Consider the following 27,468-nt stretch of genomic DNA (forward strand, 5'->3'; position numbering starts at 1 on the left):
TAATTCCTTTAATTCTCCTAGCAACCCAATGGGTCAAGTGCCATTATTGGTTTTATTTTAGAGGTGAGAAAACTAAAGTTTAGGAAGATTAAGTAACCTGTTCAGTATTACAAAAACTAAAGAGTGCAGAACCAAGGTTTGAACCCCAGTCAGTATGATTTCAGAAGCCAAACCTTTAAATGTTACACTAGACTGTCCTCTTCTACCTGTTAACTGTCCTAGAGATACATTTTCTTTCTCAGTTAAATATAATAAACCCCATTAAGAAATTATAAAAAATACAGAGATTATATCCATAAATAGAAAAGCTACAGTGCACATAAATGTGTCCATCTTAAAAATATTCAATCTTCTTTCATTTGAGTTATTTTTGAGAGAGTTATTTTTAGTTGTTAATAGAATAACAATCAGACTCATATTGGAGAATATTGAGGGAAGTGGGGCAGGGACTTGGTTCCAATTTCCAATTGGATTTGTTCTGTAATACCTATCAGTGTTCCTTAGCAGAACATCCATCAGGCATTACCGGGTCTTGCAATTATAATCTTTCAATATTGATAGACTTTTTTTTTTGTAAATGCTTTTGTGATAAACTCAGTCATTAAGCTTTTCTTGATTTGCTCTGGAATGGTTTCCACCAACACTAAAACTGATATATGGATTGGTTTTACAATACAAAAGTGGAGCAGGATGTCCTACATACAAGATTTACACTTAGGATGTTTTAATTGGAAAGGAGTGATATAAATGTAAAATGTGCTACAGCTTTCAAGCTGAAAAGTAGAATGATATACAGATTATGAAAAATATTCTTTTGTTGTTGTTTTTGTCATTGTTGTAGAGGCTTCCTATGTGCTGGACTCTGCAAAAAGCTTGAAGCTTAATATGAACATTCTCAAAGTAAAAATGTACATATAACAATGTTACAAAAACACTGAAAGTAGTTGGTATGACCATGTCTTACCAGAGTTTGAGGGAAAAAAGATGTTTTGGCCCTATTGTCAGAGTCACTGTGCTTAAAGATTTAAAGTGGAACCTAGTAGCTAAAATATAAAGGCTTCAATATGATAGCTAATATATAATATGTAAAAATATTCATTTGCCTTTGGGTCTGGTTGACTTGAAGGAAGAGAGGTGGTAAAACTGTACTCTTCCTTTTTCTCTCAACTAATAAATAAATTAGGAGTAAGATTTTAAAACACAATAGAGAATGATGGGGTTTAGTGAAAGACCAAATAATTTTTTTCTTCTTGCAATTACTTGAGTTCTGAAAGCAATTAGTTAAATACACACAGAAAGAATTACTTGCTGTGAATGCTATTGTCTTAGTTTCTTTACTTATTCAAAGTTTAATCTCTATACTGGTTATACACTGTGTTTGTGGGTAGACAAAATTACATTAATTTTGGCATCGGTCATTCTTGTTTTCTGTATTAAATAGAAACTATAGACACCGAAGAAAATAAATAAACATTTAAAAAGTCATGCTGGGGCAGAAGTTGAGACACAGATGTAGAGAACAAACGTATGGACACCAAGGGGGGAAAACCGCAGTGGGGTGGGGATGGTGGTGTGCTGAATTGGGTGATTGGGATTGACATGTATACACTGATGTGTATAAAATTGATGACTAATAAGAGCCTGCAGTATAAAAAAACAAAACAAAACAAAAACTAATACTAAACTTCCTTTGGGTTATTTGTATGGAAATATGTTAATATAAATGTTTCAGACATTACATGAAATTTCTAAAAATCTTATATGTTCTGGTATAATGTTATAAGTCAATTCTAGTTATTACTTTAAAATGTATATCTCAGAAATAACTAAATTTCCTTGTCAATTGCATTATTATGAACTTTCATCAGATCTTGAACTGTGGTCATTTTTAAGTCTTTTGACATTTACAGACAGTTCTGGGTGTACTCTGATGCTTTTGCAAAAATGTTCCTATAAAAGGGTTTCATCTTCAAGGAATTCATGGAAAAGACTGACAAGTACAGGTTTCTGGTAACTGACTATACTGCTGAACTGAATGAATGAGCATTTTCAGAACTCTAATGGAAAACTGATGAATTCAAAAAAGTGCTAACAAAAGACCAGGATGAAAAAAAAATTAATTACATGGGACTGAGTGAACTGATGAGGATGATTATAATTTTTGTGACTTTCTGTTTGAATAATAAAAAAAAAAAAGTCATGCTGTATCTCCTTGGAAATTAGGACTGAAATAATCTCACAAAATTAGCATGATTTAAAAATAATTATATAATATTAGAACTTAATAACTATTAGTCACATATGTAAAAATAGATTAAGAATTTTTATTTGACATTTGTTGTTCACTTTTGTGGAACATACAATTCTCAAGATATATAATTCTTATTTGCATTTTATTACTGTTGTTTTATATATATTTTTAAGTAGATGTTTGTTCCTCTCTATTCTCTTCTACTATGGAATAATATACAGGGTGTTTCTATAGAATGAGGACTTTTTTCCAATTAAGTATTTTAATTTATCAACTATTTTAAAGATATAAAAATTTAAAAAGTATATATTAGAAAATAATATACTTGCCACCAGTGTATTAAGATAGGTAATTTCTATTTATTGTCTCAGTTTTTTTAGTTCAAATTACTTCAAATTTAATTGATGAAATGAATATCTATATTTGTTCTATTAGGTTTAAGTTTGTCATTTATTCCTGATTCTTCTTAACATAAATGTGTAAAGTAAGCATAAATTCCAACAAAGATAAAGGGTCTTAACAAACTTGTTATCTCACCTGCAATGATATCATGAAAGGAACATTCTAGAAAGTGTATATAATAGGCTTATATGCTATCCTATCCAAATATATCTTGGATTTAGCTTTCAAAACCTAATGAAATTAACTATAAAAGATGACTTCCCTTCCTTGCCCCCCCCCCAAATAAATGGCCATTTACATTTTGGTTAGTCTAGAATAGGAATTATCAACTGGTTAGTCTGTTTCACAGCTGATTATTCAGTAGAAATGATAATAGTCACAGGGAAAAGGTATATAAATAGAAGAGTATGTGACTAGTTAATATTGTCATTATGTAATATTTATTGGACACTTACTGTCTTTCAAACACTTGTACTATGATCTGTATCTCATTTGATTCACAAGAAGTCTGGGTACTATTAGTATCCATATTTTCCCAATGAGAAGATTGAGGCTAAAAAAAGATAAGAAGCCTGACCAACATCACATAGTTACTTAAAGTGGATGAAGTGTCCTATGCAGACATGAGACCATAACCGAGGGATATTTCTTAAGTAAAAGTGATAGAGTGTTTGTAATAAAAAATGCTGAAAGTGTGAACTATAGTATTAAGTTCAAGTGAAATAATGACTTAAATTGAAATTTCTAAAATATGTTATTAATCTTTATTGTCATTTTAAAATCAGAAGAGCAGCTACCTACCTGCCTATCATTCTGATTGGAATAGTCCAAAAACCTACATATTTATAACACTTAGTTTTAAATGTATTAATTTCTTACTTAAAAAAATTGCACAGATATTAACAATACAGTCTTATTCACAGGATTCCATTGGTGTATATTTTGTCAAACTAAAATAAATCTGTGTATCTAAGAAAGAGATGTAGCTGTTCAACGTGAAGGGCAATCAGAATAGATACCAATAAAATAATGATGATTACTATTATTGTCTCTATTGAGAGCATACATTGTGCAAAACACTGAACTAGAAGCTAAGTTTATACTCTTAGGCTAAAACACAAATCGTTATGAAGTATTATTATCCCTACTTTAAATGGGTAAAATAAGCCTCCATGATGTGAAATGTTTGCTCTTAGCAGAGATGGAATTTGAATCAAGAAACAGCAGGGCTCTTAGCCATTAGAGTATATTGTCTCAGCACAAACCTATCCCATTACCAGATAAAACAATAAAAAGCCATACCCTACTAATGGAACTGTGACAGTTGTTTATTAACAAAAGAATTGGGCAAAAAAGTTAGACTTACATCGAAACAGAAAGGCAAGAACAGTTTATAACCCTTCACTACACACAAAAATTTTCTTGCTCCTGATATTTCACCATAAAGGGAAGCAAAAAAGAAAGACTCAAGGTTATTTTGCGGGTATTATTAGAAGTAATAAAAATAAAATTTAACCTGATATATGCCAAATTTAGCCATATATGTGTCAAATGGTATTAAGTAATTGCAGTAACAAGAACATTTCCCTTCCAATTGTTTTTCTCATTCTTGCTCTTCCTGTCCTCTCTTTTTCGTGATTTCTTTCCTTACAGTTCATTAAGAGAGTAGAAGCAATAAGATAGGCGCGCCCTCACCAAATCTTTGGCGTCTGCATCCATATTCGCTACTTCCTCTCCTGTAGCAGCGAAGAAGGTGCCCTTTTCTCTATGTAAGGCTAACCCTAGTTCTTGTCCTGCTGGTATTAAAACCTTTCTATTTCTCAAGGACTTCATTCCTGAACATTTTTCATCTCTTCTGAATCACTAGGTTTTCCTTTTGTACTGGGTCATTCTCAAAAACATACAAATGTGGCTTCCAACTTCCATCTTAAATAAACAACCAAAATCCTCATTACATTCCCATTCTCTTCCAACTATTTTTCTCATTTCTCTCCTTTCTTTAGTAGGAAACCTATTAAACATCTGTCCTGCGGGAGATATCTATACAACTGTCTCCAGTTTCATCTGCCATGCATCAGACGTATTCACTAAACTGTCCTTGTTAAATCTAGGCTGCCAAATTCAATGATAACTTAGTGCCTTCTTTTTTCAGAAACATCTTAGCAATATTTGTCACAGCACTTTTTTTCTTGGCTCTCAGTCATCAGACTGCTAGTTCTCTTTCCTGGCTTATTTGCTGCTCTTTTTGGTATCTTTTGCTATCTCTACCTTGTTAACCCAATGACTGAGAGCTGTAGTACCTCAGGGATTAGTTCTTAATGGTTCTGCTCCCATCTTTCTACAATTTCTCCTTGGATAACTTCACCTTATCCCATGGTTTTAAATGCTGTTTTTAGTTTAGTGCTTCCCAAATTTATATATTCAGTCTTAATGTCTTTCCTGAGCTTCAGACCATTCTATTCAACTGTCTATTTAACTTCTTGTATATCTAATAGGCCCCTCAGCTTACCATGTCCAAAACACTTGCAAAATCATAAAATCTTTTAATTTTCAAATTTTTGTAAATAAAAATGTAAAAAATATTAAATTTCACCTATGTATAAAAAATTTTCCTATGCTATTGATATCAATAAAATCAAATAAATATTGTTCCATTTTAAAGTAAAAATTTCTCATTGCATATTTATTTCTAATTTAATATAATACCCAGATACAAATACTTTTGTTAGAAATAATTTCACCACAGAATGTAAAATCACTGACATAAGAAATAAACTGAACATTAGCAAACATACAAAATCTTGTAATATTACTTTATTTTTTATGCAAGTGATTTTATTCTGTATGGTAGCATTTACTTCTAACAAAATGAATTTTTATATCTGGTTATTATAATAAGTCAGAAATAAATTTGTAATGACAAAGTTTTCCTTTAAAATTGAACTGTTTTTATTCCACCAAAAACAACTTGTATCCATAACAGTTTTTTCTTAAAAATTCTCATGACTCAGGGTGTGAAAAAAATAGATATGTAAAAGTAATACCATTTCATAACTACTTATCGTATACAGTAAAAATAATTTTTCAAGATATGTTATTCACATGCTAATTATATATAAATAAGTATGTAAATTTAAAGAGTTTATGCTCAAGTTAAGAAAGTTTACATTAGCATTTCTTAGGAATTGTTTTTACAATGCTTTTAATCTTCACCAATAGTCTAAATCCACTGAAAGAGTTAGTGAATTTATTGTTAAGCAACATGGGACCTTATCAAATCAAGCGTTGCTACACCCTAGGAATAAACTGTCCTTATATATAGGAAATTGAAGAGAATCTTTCACAATAGTTAAAAATAGTTCATCAAGGATAAACAAAAAGGTCCTATTGTACAGCATAGGGGACTATATTCAATATCCTGTGATAGACTATAATGGAAAAGAATATATAAGAAAAGAATGTCTATATGTGTGTAACGGAGTCACTTTGCTGTACAGCAGAGATTGGCACAACACCGTAAATCAACTATACTTCAATGAAAAAATAAAATAAAATAAAATAAAATAGTTCAAGTAATATGTGTGGGGGATTTCCCTGGTTGCGCAGTGGTTAAGAACCCGCCTGCCAATGCAGGAGACACCGGTTTGAGCCCTGGTCCAGGAAGATCCCACATGCCGCGGAGCAACTAAGCCCACGAGCCCCAACTACTGAGCCTGTGCTCTACAGCCCGAGAGCCGCAACTACTCAGCCCATGTGCCATAACTACTGAAGCCTGTGTGCCTAGAGCACATGCTCTGCAACAAGAGAAGCCACCGCAATAAGAAGCCCGTGCACCGCAACGAAGACCCAACACAGCCATAAATAAATAAATAAATAAATAAATAAATAAATAAATAAATAAATAAATTTATTTTTTAAAAAGTGTGTGAAATGAATGAATGGGTGAATGAATGAACAAAATTACAGCTAGTCATTTCAATGCATGCTTAAGGTTTGTTTATAATTTAGCATTTGTTTGACACTGGGAAACATTTATTCCAAGACCGCAGTAACAACATTTATATTACATTTTAATTTGCTTTAATTAATCTATCTGGATAACCTGAGGCTGTTTTCAGAACAATACTGATAGCACTAAATACTACAGAAAATGACTGAGTTCTCACCATTTTTACAACTCATCAGTACTGTAAATATACTTCTGACTTCTCATTTTATATTTGTTTCATCTAATTGAGAGTGTAATTTAATTGGAAATGTGCACCTCACCTAATACATATTTCACAGTCCTAACTAGCACATGTATAAGTTTCGACTATATTATGGATGATAATTCAGAGATAATGTCTGAATTACCATCTTGGTGACCTTGGGCAAATTAACAGTCCAGTTTGCTTATGGCATTGCTCTGTGCAACAAAGAATAAATACACTTAAATCACTCATAAGTTCTTGTGTGTCCTTTCCATTCAGAAAGTAGACTCTTTGGTATAAACTTGTTTATCTCAAGAACTTTCAAAAGAGAAAAACCTTAGATTCTATACAGCTGGATAAAATCAAAAGCAGAAGACTTGTACTGTAATCTGTACTGTTGTAAGAAGGGGACACTGACCAGGTTGTATTAGTTCCCTGAATTTTAACTGCCTCATCGGTAAAATTGACATAGTAATAATTTTCTACCTGCCTGATTTAGTATTAGAAAATAATCTTAAGGTTCTATTCTAACAATTATATGGTATAATTCTATGAAAATATAAACTCTGAGATAAATCTTTAAAGACCAGTAGATTTTACTATTCACTGTGTAGTTTGTCTAAGAAGTTGTTGTATATTTTTTTGCAATATGTCAAGACACTTCAGCAAGGTCACAGTCCAAATTTGGTATTCACAAGGCCTTACACTCTTCTCTTCCAGTTCTATTGTCTTATATTTTTGTATTGACTAAGAAATGACACGATATTCTCCACTTCACTATCTATAAGGAAATCAAGCTGGGTAATGGGAATATTTAACCTGGAAGGAAATCCCATCTAGAATCAAATCAATCGGAAAATATGTGAAATGCAGATGGTAACCTAGAGGTGGATTTCACCCTGGAGAATTTTGCCCTTGACTGAGTCCCTGCTTTGTACAAGATCCATCAATTTTACAAAGAATGTTCAACGTCATTATTAGGCCTACACTCTGCCAGCTACTCAGGAACGTGTCTATCTTTAGAATTTTATTATGTTTCTAAGGATACATCTAATGATATGGCAAGTCAGGTTAAAGTAGATAGCAGCATGACAGAGATTTTCCTCCTGTCACCTCTAGAGAGAAACAAAGCTGCCAATGCAAAAGAAACCACAAAGCTAGTGTTATAATATATTCCAAGTACTTTATATAGAAATACCTTTTTAAAACACATATTTACTCATTTATTTCACCAGGTAATTGTTGTGCACCCACTATAAGCCAAGTATGTTTTATATTGGGGATGAACTGTAATAAGAACCAACACCTCCATACCATCATTGATTCTTGTGCTCTAATACATGGACAAAAGTGAAAATAAAATCACTGGTCTAATTTCTTTGAAATCAAAAGGCATGTTAGGTTGAAGACTGTCAAAGGTACCTAAACAGGAAACTGATTTTATATCCAAGGATTATAAGGGATTATATAGAAGTCTAATTCAGAATTGAATTCTAATATTTGGAGATCACCAGAATTAGTGAGCAAAAAAAGAGTAAAAACATATAAATATTGTTTTACATTAGTCTTGACTGACAGTATATAATACCAGTGTGCTTTCAATTTTACATTATTAAAAAATTTCCTACTCAATCAGTTTCATTTAACATTTACTAAGTATTAAATACCAGGTACAATGCCAAGTTCTGGTGACACAAATATTAATAGGATAAACCTTGCGCTTCAAAGGAACACAGTCTAAGAAAGACAGCAGATGTGTATATGTCTTTAATATAATAAAATGTTTATTAAAATCAGGTGACGTTTGTCATTGAAAGTGAAAAATTGTGGGCATGAAATAAAAAGCTAAAAGTAATTCAAATTATGTAATTAAAAATATGTACTGATTTACCAGATTGATAATATTACATTGATGAATTTTTCAAAATAAGTATCTATGCAAAAACTACTAAAAATAATTTCTAAAAAATTAAAATGCCATGTCTGTGCACACAAAAACATCTTTATATGAGTTAATTAAACATTAAAAATAAGATAAGCAAAATGATCATTTGTGGTACAAATGTACATTCTCTAACTGGTTTCCTAGACATATTTAATGTCATTTTACTATTTTTTCTTAAGTATGTGGTTTTCAATATATTCTTATTTTTATTGGTATTGTTAAAGGTATTTTTAATACATTTTAAATCGTTGGCATGTTAACAGAGGTCTCTACAGGCCATACTATTTTTAATTGAGAAAGGTTTTTCTTTATAGGTATTGAGGTATCTGGTAGGCTTAGGACTAATTCTTTAAAATAGAGGAAAGTTTCAATTTGATTTTATTTCATACAACAATGTGTAAATATTTCAGCTTAAGTATTTTCACAGATAGTAAATTTTTACTTCTTTTCAGATACCTTTCTTGACAAAAATTTTTATAATATAAAGCTTACCAAGTTGTCTTAAATTATGATTTTTTTTTGGAATACTTCACTTGTAAGCTGTATAATTGTATGTTTTCTCAATTTTATTCTATTAGAGTATAAAATATAAATTTAATCTGATTAAAAAATAAGAACTTCATCAAAAGATACTCTCTTTTCACAAGTCAAATCATACTACAGGACAATAATAGTTTCAAATTTTAATTTTATACAGTGTTTTAACTTTTAACTTTCATAAAAATAGCATTTAAATGTCTTCCTATTTCCAAACTTTGTTTTCAATAATTATAATTCACCAAAATTTTCAAAAGCTGAAGATCTTTAACATGCCAATAACTGAATATTTTGATTAAAGATTTTCATATGATTTTAATATAAATCAACCAAATTTAAAGGTTTTATTATCAAAAATTTCAAAACCATAGTAGGGCATTTTGGTTGATTATGAAAAAGAGTGCTTCAGAGATGCAAACTTTTCTAAGTCTGAATGACAATGAGTAGAGAAAACAGAAGCTGGTACTGACATACTAAAGTTTATTTATTTTTGAATCAGCATTACTTTGTCATACACACAAAAAATGTAATTCAATTATTTTGCTGTATATAAAAATATCTGTAAATTTTAATGACAGTTTTATTGTGATGGGTAGAATTTGCTTGGTTGCAGTTATGAATTATATGTACACCACAACCAATTCTAAGTATATATCTGTTTCTTAATTTTATAAGAGCTTTGTTTTTGCCATGAAGTTGTGTGTCACCAAAATTTATATTTGTATTATTATCACAAAACAAATAGCCTTATCCTTAACACTATAATTTTAATATGTGATCTTTGTCTCATTTAAAAAATATTTAAAAGATAATTGTTCGCTTAAAGTTTAAAAAATGTATTGTGGTGTTAATATAAATAGAAGTAAGATAAATGGAAACAACAGTCCAAAGGAAAGAAGGGGGAAATGTAAATACACTATCATTCTTACATTATATATGACGGTGTGTAATAGAAGTTAATGGTAGGTTTTGATCAAAGATGTATGCTATTAATATTAGAGCAAGTACACCCCCACCTCCAAAATGTTTAGCCAATAAGTTAATAGAGGGGAAGAAAATGATGGTGGAAATACACAGGTGGGTCCAATAAAAGTAAATAACAATACGGCAGCCAAACCAAACCATAACAATTACCTTATGTGTGAACGGTCTAATGATTTAAAGACAGCAATTCGGGGGAAGGGGAAGTTGGGACGAAGTGAGAGAGAAGCACTGACATATATACACTACCAAATGTAAAGTGGATGCCTTGTGGAAAGCTGCTGTATAGCACAGGGAGATCAGCTCCATGCTTTGTGACGACCTAGAGGGGTGGGATAGGGAGGGTGGGAGGGAGATGCAAGAGGGAGGGGATATGGGGATATATGTATACATATAGCTGATTCACTTTGTTATACAGCAGAAACTAACACAACATGGTAAAGCAATTATACTCCAATAAAGATGAAAAAAATAAAGACTACAATTAAAAGGCAGAAATCTTCAAACTGTATAAAAAAACAAGACTCAAGCAAGTACTATCTCAATCATGTGCTGTTTAAAGTAGAAACCTACTTTAAATATAAAGACACTAACAAGTTAAAAGGATGCTATATGAAATACCGTGCAAACACTAATTATAAGATATTCATATCAGACAATGCAAACTTCAAGACAAGGAAAATTACCAGAGAAAAAGAAAGCTACTTCATTCTAATGAAACAGTCAACTCATTAAGAAGGCATAGCATCTCAAACGTACACACCTAGTAACAGATCTTCATGATACACAAACATGACAGGACACAATAAGATAGAAAGAATAAACAGGCAAATCCACAATTGCTGTTGGGCATTTCAATGCTACTCTTTCATTAGTGGATTAAAAAAAAAAGTAGACAAAATATCAGTACTAATATAGAACACTTCAAACACAATGCTATCAACCAACTGTATCTAATTGGTATTTAATTCACAATAATGGCAAATGTACATTCTTTTCAAATGCACATGGTTCTTCTAGAAAAATATATGCTGGACCATAAAATAAGTCTAAGTAAGTTTAATTATTGAAATGTTAAAATTGTAACTAAATTTATAATATGAGATGTTTCATCTTTATCACAATAAACTTTCAAAGACTATACTCTGCTTCATAAAATGGAGGTAAAAAATAAAACTTTTGCTGGAATTAAAATATTTGAGGTGATTAATGTTACTGATGTGACATATAAGATTGGACTCATTTAACTATTTGGGAAGTTCTTCTGGTAAGGAAGCTGGCATGTTAACACTTTTCATACATGCAGAAGAGAATTTAGAACATAAAGTGATGAAATTAGTAGAGTTTTCATTTGTTCTAAATGAAAAGTCATGCTTTTTTTTAAACAGATTTATGTCTTCTAGTTTTCACATGGTCAATGACATCACATGATCCCCATGTATGTTAACATACATTGTGTACAAGTTGCATTTTCATCATCGATTTTCTTTTATTTTAATTGATATGTTACTGTTTTATTTTTTAACATCTTTATTGGAGTATAATTGCTTTACAATGGTGTGTTAGTTTCTGCTTTATAACAAAGTGAATCAGCTATACATATACATATCTCCCCATATCTCCTCCCTCTTGCGTCTCCCTCCCACCCTCCCTATCCCACCCCTCTAGGTGGTCACAAAGCACTGAGCTGATCTCCCTGTGCTATGTGGCTGCTTCCCACTAGCTATTGGTTTTACGTTTGGTAGCGTATAAATGTCCATGCCACTCTCTCACTTTGTCCCAGGTTACCCTTCCCTGCCCCCATGTCCTCAAGTCCATTCTCTAGTAGGTCTGAGTCTTTACTCCCGCCCCGCCCCTAGGTTCTTCATGACCTTTTTTTTTTTTTTTAGATTACATATATATGTGTTAGCATACGGTATTTGATTTTTGCTTTCTGACTTACTTCACTCTGTATGACAGACTCTTGTTATTGGGTTTTTTGATGATTAGCACATCAAAATTAAAAAAAAAATTTTTGATGATTAGCAGACATTATGAGCAACTTGTATAAAATCCTTAATATGTAAGTAATAAAAGTCTAAGAACCATGTAGTTAACCCAAACAGGTATTCCAACAACTTATCATATTAAAATTTGTAGGCAATTTGTTCATAAAATAACAATATCAAGTATCAATATCTTAAAATATTAATATACTGTTAGGTCTAAATCTCATGTTTAATATCATATATACTACATTCTCAATCAAAATATCCCATCTTTCACATGAGGTTAACAAGTTATTAGGAAAAATTGGTCTATTAATACCAATGATATCAGGGTCCCAGGGATAAATCCAAAACCAGGGAGAAATTTTATTTAGGAAATAATTCAACTAAAAAGAACATAGCTATAGTAGATAGGTACTTTAAAATAATCATAATAATAATCAATTTAATACATCAGGTACTTTAAAATGACAAAGATGTTGTTGATGTATTATCATGGCTCCAAATCACCATTTAATTATGTTTCATATTTTAGAATATAAAATTGCCCCCTCCGTAGCTTAACAGAATGTTAATATAATATACAAGCCAAGGAAGTCTCATTTTATTCTGTATTCTACTAATTTTTGATTGTACAGAAAAATAACCAATCAGTACGTGATTTACCCTCTAAAAATAATTTTACAATTTACCTAACTATGTTTAATTGAAATGGGATCATGTGGAACTCCCCACTTTTTTAAAAATGTGTTTCTGGATGTACTAAAATGCTTTGATTCACAAATCATAATAAACAAAAATTCTTCTAGATCCTTTCCTGCTATCTTTTTGGGTTTAGTTTCAAATTTTGCGAGAATAAGTTTGTCTGACATCCTTGTTGATCTCTGCTGGGTCTTCCTGACAGCCTCCTTCAGCTGAACTTTCTTTTAGAAACCTTGGTGGAATTAAGCTTTCTTAAGACATGAATATTCAGTATGTACTTTCTATCCCACTGCTGCCATAAATGTCTATCGTAAAATAATAAAACAGTATGATAAAATAAATAATTGTTAATTTATCCCATAAAATAAATAACAAACACTCATGGCAAGAACATTCAGACTATAGCTCTACAGCACATCTGTGCAACCTCTACTTTTGTGCATATTTCAAAAACACATATTTCTCAGTGATTTGGCCAACTCATGGCCTGACAGCTTTATGTATCTTTCAAGCCACAGAATAGATTATGACATAACTTGCTGTTATACAAAATAGCTGGCAGGGCAACAGTATCAAATAGTTCTCCCAATACCATCTAAGATCAGAATGGGTTAGATGTTAATATCTGAGAATATTTTCATTTTATCTACAAAAGCCCTATATGCTATCCATGAAAGGGAAGTGTAAGTTACCTGGCATCCACAAAAGACTGGGAAATAGAGATGGGTTATCAGTATTTGTCTTTCAAAATTAATCATGTATTATAATTACTCTGAGCACTGGGAATATATCTCGCACACTACTAGATGAGATCAAACACAAAGACAATAGCTAATAAATACACCTTGGCTATTTTAACAGAACTATTAATAATGATACTTTGTTGAAAATGGAAAATACAGACCAAATGTCAAACAAGTCAGGATGCCAGGAAAATAGGCATAAACCAGGGCTGTCTTGGGCAAACGAGGATATACAGCCATTCTAATATAATACACACATAGTGCCAGGGCACTGCAGATATGGGAGTGACTAATTCTGCCTAGAAGTTCATTAGTACCTAAAGTATCATTTGACCTGGGCCTTGGAAAATGACTAAGAATTTACGGATATTTGAATGTGGACATAAGTGTTACAGGAACATGGAAGAGAGTTTGCAAAAGAAGCAGAAATGTGAAAGGTCAATGTCTTTTCAGGACAGTGCAGTTAGATGACTAGATGTATGTAACTGAATAGAGAGATGAAGCTGGCAGGTAATTTGGGTGCAAATTGTGGAGGCTTTAAATGTAATTCCACAGTTTTGAACTTATGACTGTGTAGCCATAAAAGAATTTTAAACAGAGGAGTGATGTCTGATTTATATTTTCAAAACATCAGTCAGGTAGAAATGTAGAGAAAAGTCTGGCTGGAGAGACAACGAAGTGAGTGGCTAGTCGACTGCTACAGCAGTGTAGGCAGTAATAATGAGGATGGGAACAAATGCAGGGGCACCGTGCAGTCCTTTAAGGTCGGGAGACATCAATGTCTCATGACTAAGGAATCCATCTCCTTGAGAATTTTCAACAGCATAATATATGGCCCTTGGTATTTTGTATTATCCAGCAGGGGCATATTCTTAACAGAGATGTCAAAGAGTGAAGAGCACAGAAAACGCTCTGTCAAAATCAACTATTCTGTGGGCAAATGACAGCATGATACTTAAAGATGTCCTCCCTGAGGAACTAAAGTGGGATGAGACAAGCAGATTACAAATTTAAGTAGGAGATATATATAGAGGCTGACTGCTGAGAACCAAGGGCAGAACATAGGACAGCATGAGGTAGCCATGTCAGACTTAAGTAGCTGTGATTAAGCAAAAGAGTCTTGCAGAATATAACACCAAGAGGCAAAGCAAAAGACTACAAAGAATGAATAGATCATGAAATAGAAGGCATGAGGCTGCTGATAGTGGCTTGACAGTGATTATGAAGTTGGTATGTGACCTACATTTCAGTTAAATTCACTTTGCACCAAGTTCACTGAAATCCATTTCGTTGGTTGCATTTTGTTGCTTAAGACTGTTTTGCTGCTATTTCCTGACTCATTCCTTTTTTAATTTATTATTTGACACTCAGCTCTTTGCTCAAAAAAGGAACAGGCATTGTGGTGGTGATGGTGGGCGGAATGGGAACAGAATGAAAATCTGACAATTAAAATAATGATACAAACTGATTTGGTTACTATTGTTCTAGTTTATGCCTGTTGTCCAGCTTAATTTTTAAGTGTCCCCTTTTACTCTCAAAAGTTATCTTAGATTTCAACAATAAATTACATGATCACCCTAAATAGAGTGTTTGCTCTTTACAGACATTTAGAGAGGCAAAGTTCATATAATTAAAACATCTTCAGAACAATGAAATGATAAACCATGTTTTCACATCTTTATTTGGAAAAAAATTATAGCTAGTGCCTAGAGCATGGGCTGGAATTTGTCTTATAAAGAGAGGTCAGAGGATGTTTTAAAAAGAGATTGTTTTATAAACATTTAAAAATGTTTTATACAGAGGGCAGAAAATATTTTATAAAGAGAGGTCTTGGTGCTGAGTCTGGAAGAATGAGCAAGGCTTAAGAAAAAAATTTAAAGTAAAAGAAACTTTAGGGACAGAAAACAGTACAGGGTGTGTGTGTGTGTGTGTGTGTGTGTGTGTGTGTGTGTGTTTATGTAACTAAGAAGATTTGCCTAAGTGAAAGGAAAGATGCACTCGAGAAATAGCTGGAGATAAAGATGCTTACTATCTGGTCCTTTAATAGACTCTCCTAGAATGAACGAATGAACAAATGAATAAATGGGTAACATGAGATAGATTTATCTTGGGAAAAGGAATTCAGGTAAAACCCTCAAGTGGCAAATTTTGACCTGCAAGCCAAATTTGACCCATAGTCATGATTTATTGGACTATAGACTTTAATATTCTCTTTAAGATTAGTTGAGTTGTTTTCTTTGACAATTAGATGACTTTACATAAAACTCTTTATTCCAAGTTCCACTTAAAAATTAGTCTGTCTTCCTATAGGGCAAAATGACTTTAGCCAGAGGGGGCAACTGTCCCTTTTAAATGGGAATGTACACATTCCAGCTTTCCTTTATTCCTTCTCACTGCTTCACTTGTATAAATCATCTGCTTTTTGGAAGTGTGACCTTAGATGTGGTTCTTGTAAGCATAATCAGAAAGACAAGCTGATTAAATTGTAGAACTTCATTGTAACTAATAACGCATAATTAAAATCTTTGTATTTCCTCTAGAATATTAATAAATAATAAATAAGGATAGCAAAAGAGTAGTAATAACTGCTAAGCATTTACTATGCACCAGGCACAGTGTTAATCTCCTTTCAGACATAGGTGGATTTGAGTCACAGCTGCAGGCATCTATCTGCTAGGGTGTGACCTTGAACAAATTAACTCACTTTCTGAACCTCAGTGTATTGTTTGGTAAATGCGGATGATACAACATATCTCATATGGCTTCTGTGAGGATTAAATAGATCATACAAACTACTTACGGTTCTTGGCACCAAGAAAGATCTCATTCATGAAAAAACTATTTTCACATTTGAAATCTGAACACTTATAAAGCTGTATAGGCATAAGTTACAGAAGATCTCCAACCCAGAGACTAATTTTCATTGATTGATGCTATTCACAATATATTAACTCTCCAGGTAATTTTATTTCAATGAACAGGTTTTTAGTCTCAGATCAATAGTACACATTTCTATGCATCTTAAAAGAATATTATGGAGGCAGAGTTATTAAAACTCTGGTATGATACATATTGTTTCCATAACTTTAATATGCCCTACAAATGCAATAAATATAAAAATGTATTGCTAATTTCACAGACAAATGTGCATTAAAAATTCCATAAATGCATATAAAGCAGTCTGTTTCTATTAATCAGATGTACTTGGCATTCACAAACAATAGCCTGAAGCACCTTTTCACATGACTGCATTCAGACATTTAATCACAAATAACCATTTAAGTGTAAAACCTTACTAATTTAAGGTAAATGAAAGGAGAGCTGTTGGTTGCCAAACTACCATTATAAATAACTGAAATTGAACAGCAATCATAAGCAGTTTGCTGACAAATTGTTCCTAACTTCAAAAAAAGGAGAAATAAACAGTAGAAAATAGAAGATATAAATATGAACAATGTTTCATTTATAAGTGTTTCAGAATTACAAGCCATTTATGTTTATTAATTACATAATCATTCTCTTATTTTTCATTCCTTTTTTCTTTGTCTCAAAAGATACACTAAAGGTACAAATTGAAAGATATTGACTCTGCTGATGTACACCTCTCTCACATTAACTTTATTTATAACACAAAACAATTCATTTACTTTAGTCGATTATGCCAAACAACTGTCTTCCATGAACAAATGGTCTGTCAAGTTAATTATATATTTGTATTGACCAGTTGTTAACCTAAAGTGGTATATTTTCAGGCCAGTCGTTAAAAAAGCCCTTCATGCTTTTTCTAAAGGGTTCCAATTTTACATTTATTCATATAATGATAATAGTTCACTGGGCACCAACTATTTACTACTCAATACTAAGAACTGTGCACACGTGATCATGTTAAATCCTAATAATCTATTTATGATATGAGCATCATTATTCCTATGTGAATTAGAAAACTCAGACTCAGGTGATGAGGTAAGGTGTCCAAAGTCAGCAATTAGTAAGAAGACAGGATTTGAATTAAGGCACATTTGAAGAATACTGGTTTGCACTCTTCCCATAGATGATGTTGGAAATCTCAATAAGTTTCAATTAATAGGACTTTTTAAGCCTATACAATTAGAAGATCCCTTAGATATTTTTCTCAAAGAGATAATGTGTGTTGGTAATAAGAGTGAAAAAATAGCAACTAAAAGTTTTGAGTTTTCATTTAGTTTCTCCAGCCATTAAACCAAAATCCGTTTTACAGAACAGCATATATTTAACCACTTAGCAGTGCCATAAAAAGAAAAAAGGCCATGAACACTAGTAATTATAATGAATGATATTTCATTGTTGTAGGAAATCTTTAATTTAATAGTAGATCTAAAATATTTTGTCAAAGCTTCCTGTGAATATATAATTAAGATCTTTAACAGAAGAAAAATAAAATTAGTAAAAATGTAGGGTTGCTTTTCTTTTAATGGCAAATATTCATTTCCTTCCTTATCTCCAAAAATTGTACATTTTAAAATATAATTTTACAGTAAATTCAAATTAAAAGCTGTATAATGTAATTATTTCATTTGCTGAATTATTTTAACACCATCTTTACTTTATGGAAAATTGGTTTGACAATTGGAGAGAAGGGCTCAACAATTAATTAATTAAAAGTTAATTGTATTTCTTTTTTCTATGTTTTACCTTAACTCCAGATGAATAAGAAGACTAGAAATAGGAATATTTAAGATCATTAAAATTTTAAAATTAAAGTTTGAGCAGTAAACAGAACTATTTAAATAGCACTCCTATTTTTTATTGAAGAAATAAAAAAATAACTCACTTGAAAATTGAATTGCAAATCCAGATTTGCTGATATAAAAGTCCGTGTCAAACTGGATGGTTACTATGTTGAGGGTGCTATGGATTCCTTCAGGAATAAGAGAACCACTAATTTCCTTTAAAAGCATATCATTTTCTGGTGGACCATCCCAAACTCGGAGTATATCATGCGATGCTTCCGTATCAAAAGCAAGAAACTGTAGGCTGTGGGAGAACCATATATCTCTGATTATCTTAAACATGGACTCAGTTTTAAATAAAGAATATAACAAATATTCATCTTGCTTATACTAGATATTCCTTTTATTCTATCAGATAAAAATGAATTATGTAAACTGCATATATAAACTTAATGAATTTTTCTTGAGCAGTATAATTTTTTTTAGAATATGGTTAAATGTACTATTACATCACCTCTGCAAATTATAAAAACTTTAGGTATACAGACTATCCCTGACTTATGATGATTCAGTTTAGGATTTTTTGGCTCTAAGATGGTACAAAAGAGATATGCATTCAGTAAAATCTGTACTTTGAATTTTGATCTTTTCCCAGTTGTGATATGCTGTATGATACTCTCTCACAATGCTGGGCAGTGGCAGGGAGCTACAGTTCCGTCAGTCACAAGATCACAAAGACAAACCGCCAATACATTTACAACCATAATATACCCATAAAACCATTCCGTTTTTCACTTTCACTATAGTATTCAATAAAGTTACATGAGATACTCAACACTTTATTATAAAATAGACTTTGTGTTAGATGATTTACTGTAGACTAATGTAAGTGTTCTGAGCATGTTTAAGGTAGGCTAGGCTAAGCTATGATGTTCAGTACGTTAGTTATATTATATGCATTTTCAACTTATGATATTTTCAACTTACGTTGAGTTTATCAGGATGTAACCCGAGGAAGATCTGTACATTCTTTTCAGTGTTCATGACTTTTAACTGTGGCAATGGCAGGTGACACTTAGAGGATCTCATGTGTGCCAGGCACTGTGCAAAATGCATTACATCGATTTTCTTCCTTTAATTGTTACAATGACCCAATGAAGCAGGAACAATTTTTATCTCAATTTTACAAATGTAGCAAATGGGGTTGAGATAGATTAAATAAGATTGCCCAAAGGGTGGCAGAGTCATGAATTGAACTCAAGTTATCTAATTCCATAGTATGTGTTATTTCCACTGTTTCAAGTTTTTTGTTTGTTTTATCAGACTCATATGAGGTTTATTCCGCAAATGCAAAAATGGTTCACATTCAAAAACCAACGATTACATTTCACCACAGTGACAGATATAAGGAGGAAAACAATCACATGAAGATCTCAATATACACAGAAAAAGTATTTAAAAAATTCAGTATCCATTCATAATCATCACACCCAGTAATCTAGGAGTAAAAGGGAACTTCCTTAATGTGAAAGTGTCTACCCCAAAAAAAATGCACAAAAAAGGAAAAAAAAAAAGTTTCATGTTAAATCTATTTTGCTTTGTGTCTAATCTAGACAAAATTAGTGTCTGATTTTTTTGCGCCTAATGCCAAAGATTAGAAATCCAATCGTATCAACATGCTCAACTCTCTCTCTCTCTCCATACATATATATATATATATATATATATATATATATACATATACATATATATATATATATATATATATACACACACACACACACACACACATATACCACATTCATGTGTGATATGTGATCTGGGTTGCAATTTAATATCAAATATTTTTCTTTAATTTTTAAAAATCCCAGAATTCTGTTGAATTTAATATTTTCACATTTACCATTTCTAATATTTAAAACAAAACAATACGTGACCTATCTTAAAGAAAAGTAGGCTGAGGTTCGATTCAATTTGTAGCTGCAAATTGCCTTGCAAAAGTAATGTACCAGTTCACACTGCATCCAACAATACATGGAGTACACCTTGCAGCATGTTATTTGAAGGACAATATTTGTTTTTCATAAAACTGCCTTCATCACCCATAAGCCTGTTTGAAAATCCATTCATATAAAGCAGCAATTCTTAATGTCACTGTTTTGTGAGTGATAACACAATAGCTAGCTCATATGTCAAGGGGAATTTGTTCATTTACTAATTCATCCCTAGTCATAACAATAATAGTTAAACTAGAACTGAGAGCAGGTGCGCCTTGGAAACCTGACTGGTGTTAATTTAGGAGGCTACGGTTCCGCCATCATCTAAGAGGAAATTATGTGAAGAACTGTGAGCCACCTAACTAAACTCAGCAGGAACAGAACGCTAACATGGTTAGAGCGTGGGAAGAAAGCAAATGCTTCAGAGATATGCCTAAATCTAGGGAAGACAGGGAATAGGTACTGAGTCCTCTTCCATTCTTATTTCTTCTAAACGTTCATGAGGCTGAACTCATGACAGTGATCTGCACAACTCTGTATACCTATCAAAATGATGGACTCAGCGTCTTAAGTCATGCAGAACTGAAAGTATAGCATCGCCAACAAGTAGGAAAAATTCGCACCTTCTGTGCCCTCTTATAACTGAAACACTTCTCTCTAAGGGGCTGTATGAACTACTGCTGTGGACCACAAATCAATAAATCATGCTTGTGAATACTTTTTTTTTCATATTTTAAACATATCAAAACCATGTTTTTCTTTGCCAAGGTTAAAAAACATTGAAAAATCTTGATATTAATTGATATTGTATATAGGGGCTGATCAGGGAAATTCAGATTCCCTGGTCATTTTGAAATAATAAAATCCATTTACCTGACAATGTTTCCTGGATCTACCTCAATCATCCACATGCAACGCAGATTATTGTCATACGGAAAGGGATAACCAGGAGATAAGATTCTTCCTGATGATTCTCCTTTAAAACGACCTCCGCATTCAGCTAGTAAAAAATTAATTCAATTTTAAGTCACAATTTAATGCCAATCTTTCTAAACAATCTACAAATTTCTCAAGAGTATATATTTTTTCACCTGAAGGAAAATAGAGATTGGTTTCTCCTCTTATTGAAAGTATATATTTGTATATGCTTTCTCAGATTAAGGTATTAATTGAAGCAAGAACATACTGTACAATAAAAAAAGAATCTCAAGTCAGATCATATAAAAATAATATAATAAACCTAATTAGGGAATTGAAAAAGTACACACTCAAAACTCTGAGTTTAGGCTTCCAAACATTTTAAGATGTGTTGTTAAATAATGATAATGTAAAAAGGGGAAACAGATGGCAAGTTGCTCACTGCTAGTTGATTGTAGGCTGAATAATTCATCATCTTACTACCTCACCTCTGAGAAAAAATCAGCTTTACTGCAGTCCCTCAGGCCTTCTAAATTTCATTGTCCTTTTATTCCCCTTTAAATCACTCTAAACTCTTTCGCTTTTAACCTCCCGAAAGTCAAAATGGCATTTTTATTAAATTTTTCTTCAGTTAAATCTAGTTCAGTTTTGATTTAAACTGAAATCAAACCGGTCTCTAAATTTTATAAAATTTATCAAATTAAAAATGTAAGCATCATCATACACTATAATAAAAATTTTATCTTCTGGGGAATTCCCTCTCCATTTTAATAATATTTAATATATTGGGATGTCTGGAATGATTTTACTCTGATAAGCAAATAATCTAGAAAGAATTCTCTTTCTAGAGAAGAGAGAAGAGAGAAACTAAATAGTTTGCTTAATTAGTATATTGTTCTACATCTCTAAATCCTGGAAACCACAGTGTAGTAATACATTATACATTTGAAAATTTTCCAGATTATCATAGTACCAAAAAATAAGCCAAATCCATATTATTTTACTTCTTGCTTAAATATTTGAATATACTACTATATTTATTTTGCTTGTTCTCTGCAGTGTTACTGTCTTACTCAAATTCAATGACTGAAGTAAGCATCTTGGATTTTGTTTTGTTTTGTTTCAATTATTAGAGCAAAGAAGGTCAAAGACAGAAAGTTTCAGCATTTGGAAAAGACCTAATAACAATCGAATATCATGGTTCAAATCTGTAGGCTCTATTCATGTAGGTAAAATTGTTTCAAAGATTTTAGGTGTTACGTTTTAGCACACTATGATGGTTAGTCTTATGTGTCAACTTGGCTAGGCTACAGTACCCAGTTATTTTATCAAACACTAGTTTAGGTATTGCTATTTATAGACCTGGTTAACATCTACAATCAGTTGACTTTAAGATTACCCTTGATAATGTGGGTAGCCTTCATCCAATAAATTGGTAGGCCTTAAGAGGAAAAGCGGAGTTTTCTAGACAAGAAGATATTCTCCCTCAAGCCTGCAGCATTAAGTCCTGCCCGAGTTTCTGGACTTTTGACCTTCCCTCTGGATTTTGGGCTTGTCAGCTCCCACAACTGCATGAGGCAGTTCCTCAAAATAAATACATTTCTTGATGACAGATAGACAGACAGATCTGTATCTAGATCTACTGATCCTTCTTATCTGGAGAACCCTAACTGATACACATACCTACAGAGGGCTAAGCAAGTTTATTTTGTATTGCAACATTAGCTTAATTTAATTTATAATAATAAACTTAAGTTATTTTTAAAGTAAATGAAAAGATATCTGTACTTAAGAAGTTACCATCACTTATTGAGGTTTTTCTCATTTTTTAAATAAAAACTTTGTTGGACAACCTAGAACTCTATAACTATAATAATTCATTTTTCATCATTTTAATGATTTATCACTATTATTGGCATATATTTCTTATGAAAACACAGTTGACACTTCATTCCTCCAGATTAATTTTTAAGCAACTTCAAGGCAGACTGGAATTTTGGGTACTGTGTTTATCTTGAATTTAAACATACCTCTTTCTTTTTCCATATTTCTTTGCTACAAATATTATTGGTATTTTGATTTCAAATGAACCAGTGTGATATACCATAACACTGGGGTTCATATTCTGACAGAAGTCTTACATTTGTAGATAAAAATGAAGGTGTACAGGTTAAAGTTCTTTGGCTATGGTGTCTCAAAAATTAATTTTTGTTTGCTCAATGTATAAGCTACAGAAACATAATTACCTAGAAATAATCCATATAATTGAGAAAAAGTTTCTTATTTGGCAAAGGCAAAAATATAATCATAATAGATATTTAAGGTTAATGGGCATAGAAAATTATGATTTTAGGCCAGGTGGTAAAGCTATTAATTATTGCCAGTAAAGAACACCATCTAAAATAGAATTTCATCTCCTGTTATCATGGAAGTCATAGCATGACACACCATGTGTCCAACTGTTTCAGCTGTTATTCCTGATCAACCATCATTAGAAAAAAAAAAGATTACCCTTCACATGAAATCTTGAGCAGTGTCAAGTCACTAAATTTTGAGTTGGCAGATTCATAAACATAAAGTGCATTGATTCATTGCAAACAAAATTAAAATCTTCTTTCTGATCCCAGACCAAATGTCCTATTTGCATAAAATTTTTCCAAAAAATGAAAAATGTCTTCACCTTGGTTCAACATATAAGGAAAATATATGTTTTTCAATGTATTTGTTTATGATTTAAATTTTAAAGACAACATGGCAAGTCAGTATTTACAAGTTTATACTTTTGTGCTATTGCAACCCTTAATGATTTTCTGAATATATTTCATATTCACATCAAAGAACATAACTTCAGAGAGAACTAATCAGTGCTACATTGTTCTCATAACCAATGACAGTGGGTTGATTGTTGGTCATATTCCAGAATCTCAAGCTTTGTCAATTTAGGTTGTTACTGTAGTATTATCCTCATAATCTATCCAAAATTCAGATGCCATCTGAAAGGAAAGCACTATAATTGCATTCTGGTTAGATAAAAGTATGTTTGCTTTCTGTGTGAATCACTGTTTTAATAAACCAATAGAAGACTCATGTCATCAAAAACACTGCAATTAGTTGCAAGACCTCTAATAACTAGCATTTCATTTTTTTTCTATTTGAATTCCTTCAAGTTTTATGGAGATTCCTATGTTGACCATATCAACTAACAAACATTAAAATTTATCTCAAAAGGTTCAGGTCTCCAAACTCATCAAATTGTATACATTAAACATGTGCATTTTTTTAAGATATCAATTACAACTTAATAAAGCTGTTAAAAAAAAATAAGTTTAAGTCAATTTTATCCATATGGGCCTGACACAGAATGGATTTGTGCTTCCACAAATGCCATTAAGAAATAAGAATTGCTAAAGAATCATGTTTGTTCCCTACTGAGGAGTTAGTGTTTTGTTTAAATGTTTTGATATTGTTTAAATATCTTTATTGTCCTAGTATTCCAGCGTGGCACCTATTTGATATTGGAGCAAAAAAAGAAAAAAAAAAAGCAGATGTCTTTATCAACACTTTTCTATCCACCCTGCTTCTCACATAATACCCAGTTATTTGTTAATCAATCTAAAGATGGTAGCAATAAAATTGTACTCCGGCTGTACAAACAAGAGAGAAAATGATCAATCTATAGCTTCATGTAGGCAATATATCTGATATCACTGACTCTCACATTGTCTTTTGTTACTGAAATTCATTTAATTATGTCATGATACATACACATAAGAAAAACATATGCATTTTTAGTTTTTGAAAAAGTGTATAAATAAAGACTTTGAAATTATTGAGAATAGTTTACTGTTTTTTAATCCACCTTGACACCAGCATAAGCAATAATTTTGTATATAAAAACAAATCTGAAAAAAACCCCAAAAAAACACAAAAAACAAAACTGGTCAATGTGATTCAATAAATGTGTATGATTAAGAGTTTCAGCATATTTTTGTAGTGAGTTAAACTTTATATCAAGATAAGATAAACATAATGGCTTCAAACCATTTTTTACCCAAAAAAGAGAATGTACTCACTGGTAAGATTATGAAAAGAACCCTCTCACTCTCCACAAATCTGAGCTATGAATTCATTAACTTTTTGATTAAAGTATGAGTTGTGTGTAGACAGACTGAATAACTTGAAAAGGTACAGTATATTTTAATAACACTTCCATAGAACTATTTCATGAAAACCTAAAGCAGTATCCTACCAATACAGGATGGCAGAGGATAGTCCCATGCCCTTCTCTCCCCTGTCATGCACTTGAGAAGGCTACTTCCATGGAGAGTATAGCCTGGATTGCATCCATAAATGATAGTGCTACCAGCAAAATGGCCTTGGTCACTGATCTTGTATCCAAATTGTGGAATGCCAGGATCCTCACAATGTGAAAGTTCAAAACCTATGAGAAAATACAAGTTTATTAAAGACAAAATTTAACAGGAAGATTTAAAACTGTACAAATCATCCCTTTTTATATTTTTTTATATGAGTACATACTTTTTCCTGGTTTTATTACTCTTACCGTATTTAATTTTGTTAGTTTACAGCCACCATAGAGAGCTCTTTTCTCAAAAATTAGAATTTGTTGTATTATTCAAATTTAGCAGTGCTACCCCATGGTCTATATGACTATATCATAACTTATAGTAGTAAGATTCTTGCCTGCTTCAAGTGATTTGCAGCTAACAGATTCTGACCAATGTAACTATTATGATCAAATAATGAAAAATTAAAATCCATACAAAATATGTGAAATCATAACTGTCCAAGTAACAAATATCTCCACTGCAAATATAACTTTAGACTGCTTTACTTTTACAGTCTTAGAAGAAAGTGAAATAGCCTTATATTTAAAATATACTTTATCAAGAGTCAATATAACACAGTAATCAGTTTGAAGAACTCTGAATTTTTATTTTCTGCCTTCTCCAGAATGTACGATTCTCAAAATTTCTCACAAGGAAAAAAAAAAAAAAAAGAGTAGGGTGTAGAGAACATATTTTCAATTTCTAAAGGGTTGGGGCTTTCCACATGACTTTTGCTGGAAACTTGTGATCTTGGGCTAAGTGTAACACTTGAGAAGTTAAGTTACAACTGTTTGAGTAGTGAGAGAACTGCAGAGATGAACCTAACTCTGAAGGGGGTTTGTGTTTACATTTCAAGGAAGAATGAGACCCAGAACCTTACAGACATCTCTAGATTATAAAAACTGGAGACACAGGGGGCTAATCTGACTATTGAAACCCTAAATTTACATTCCAAAGGTTAGAATAAAAACCAAGAATTCTTTCTATCCCATCTCCAAAGAGCAGTTTTTTTCTTCCTCCTTTCAGGAGAGGAGTTAAAGACAACTATCTTAAGCACAGCACGTGCATTTTTCTTTATTCCTTGTCCCTGGTCACTCGTGTAGATCTTTCCATCTGATTTTCATCGTGTTACTACAGGGGTAAGGACTGGGTCAAAGGGATGCTGACACAGTTATTATTATTACTATCATTATTATTAATTATATCACTTAAATGATAATAATCTCTGTAGATCCAGAACACTTTGTGTGCATGTTCAGAATAAAATTAATAAAGATGAATATTAAAAAACTGTCATAGCACAATTCACTATTAAGATACTGAAAGAACTAGAAAAGGGTACTTCAGAATGTAAATCAAACATGACACTAGTTATCAAAATCTAAGCTCCCTAGCTAAGGAATTCTTCTGCCCTTAATGTTTTACAAATTACATAAATGTATGATAAATGTAAGATATAATGAATGCACCAACAATAATTAGGTGCTAAATTATATCAATTATAGCTTCTGGGACTAGAGGACTATGATAAATATTCCAGATAGCTTCATGAATTAGGGAAGTCTGTGATTTCAAGACAAATAATATTTGACAAAAGGACAACTTTTATGTACATCTTAAATCATATGATAATCAAAAAGAGATTTGTATCTCTTTTGTAGGCACAGATCCTTGACCAAATTAATCTAAATTTGAACTAGAAAGCAAAAAAGGATGTATTAGCTCACTGATGACAAATCACTAATTTATAGTA

General features: G+C 31.9%; 1 protein-coding gene and 1 long non-coding RNA gene across 3 annotated transcripts in view; one reads left to right on the forward strand and one right to left on the reverse strand.

Moving 5' to 3' along the window:
• CSMD3 (CUB and Sushi multiple domains 3) overlaps nt 1-27,468 on the reverse strand; it is a 1,197,521-nt gene that overhangs the window by 318,092 nt on the left and 851,961 nt on the right. For both annotated transcript variants that reach the window (XM_082433293.1, XM_082433292.1), the window contains 3 exons: nt 25,616-25,807; nt 21,322-21,448; nt 18,553-18,755 (listed from right to left, as the gene is read on the reverse strand). In XM_082433293.1, the coding sequence (XP_082289419.1) occupies nt 18,553-18,755; nt 21,322-21,448; nt 25,616-25,807 (522 nt within the window). The remainder of the gene's footprint in view (nt 1-18,552; nt 18,756-21,321; nt 21,449-25,615; nt 25,808-27,468) is intronic.
• LOC309646713 overlaps nt 1-27,468 on the forward strand; it is a 728,077-nt gene that overhangs the window by 59,816 nt on the left and 640,793 nt on the right. The gene's annotated exons all lie outside the window — the stretch shown is intronic.

Source organism: Balaenoptera physalus (genome assembly GCF_965194825.1).
Source record: "Balaenoptera physalus genome assembly, chromosome: 17".
NCBI lineage: Eukaryota > Metazoa > Chordata > Mammalia > Artiodactyla > Balaenopteridae > Balaenoptera > Balaenoptera physalus.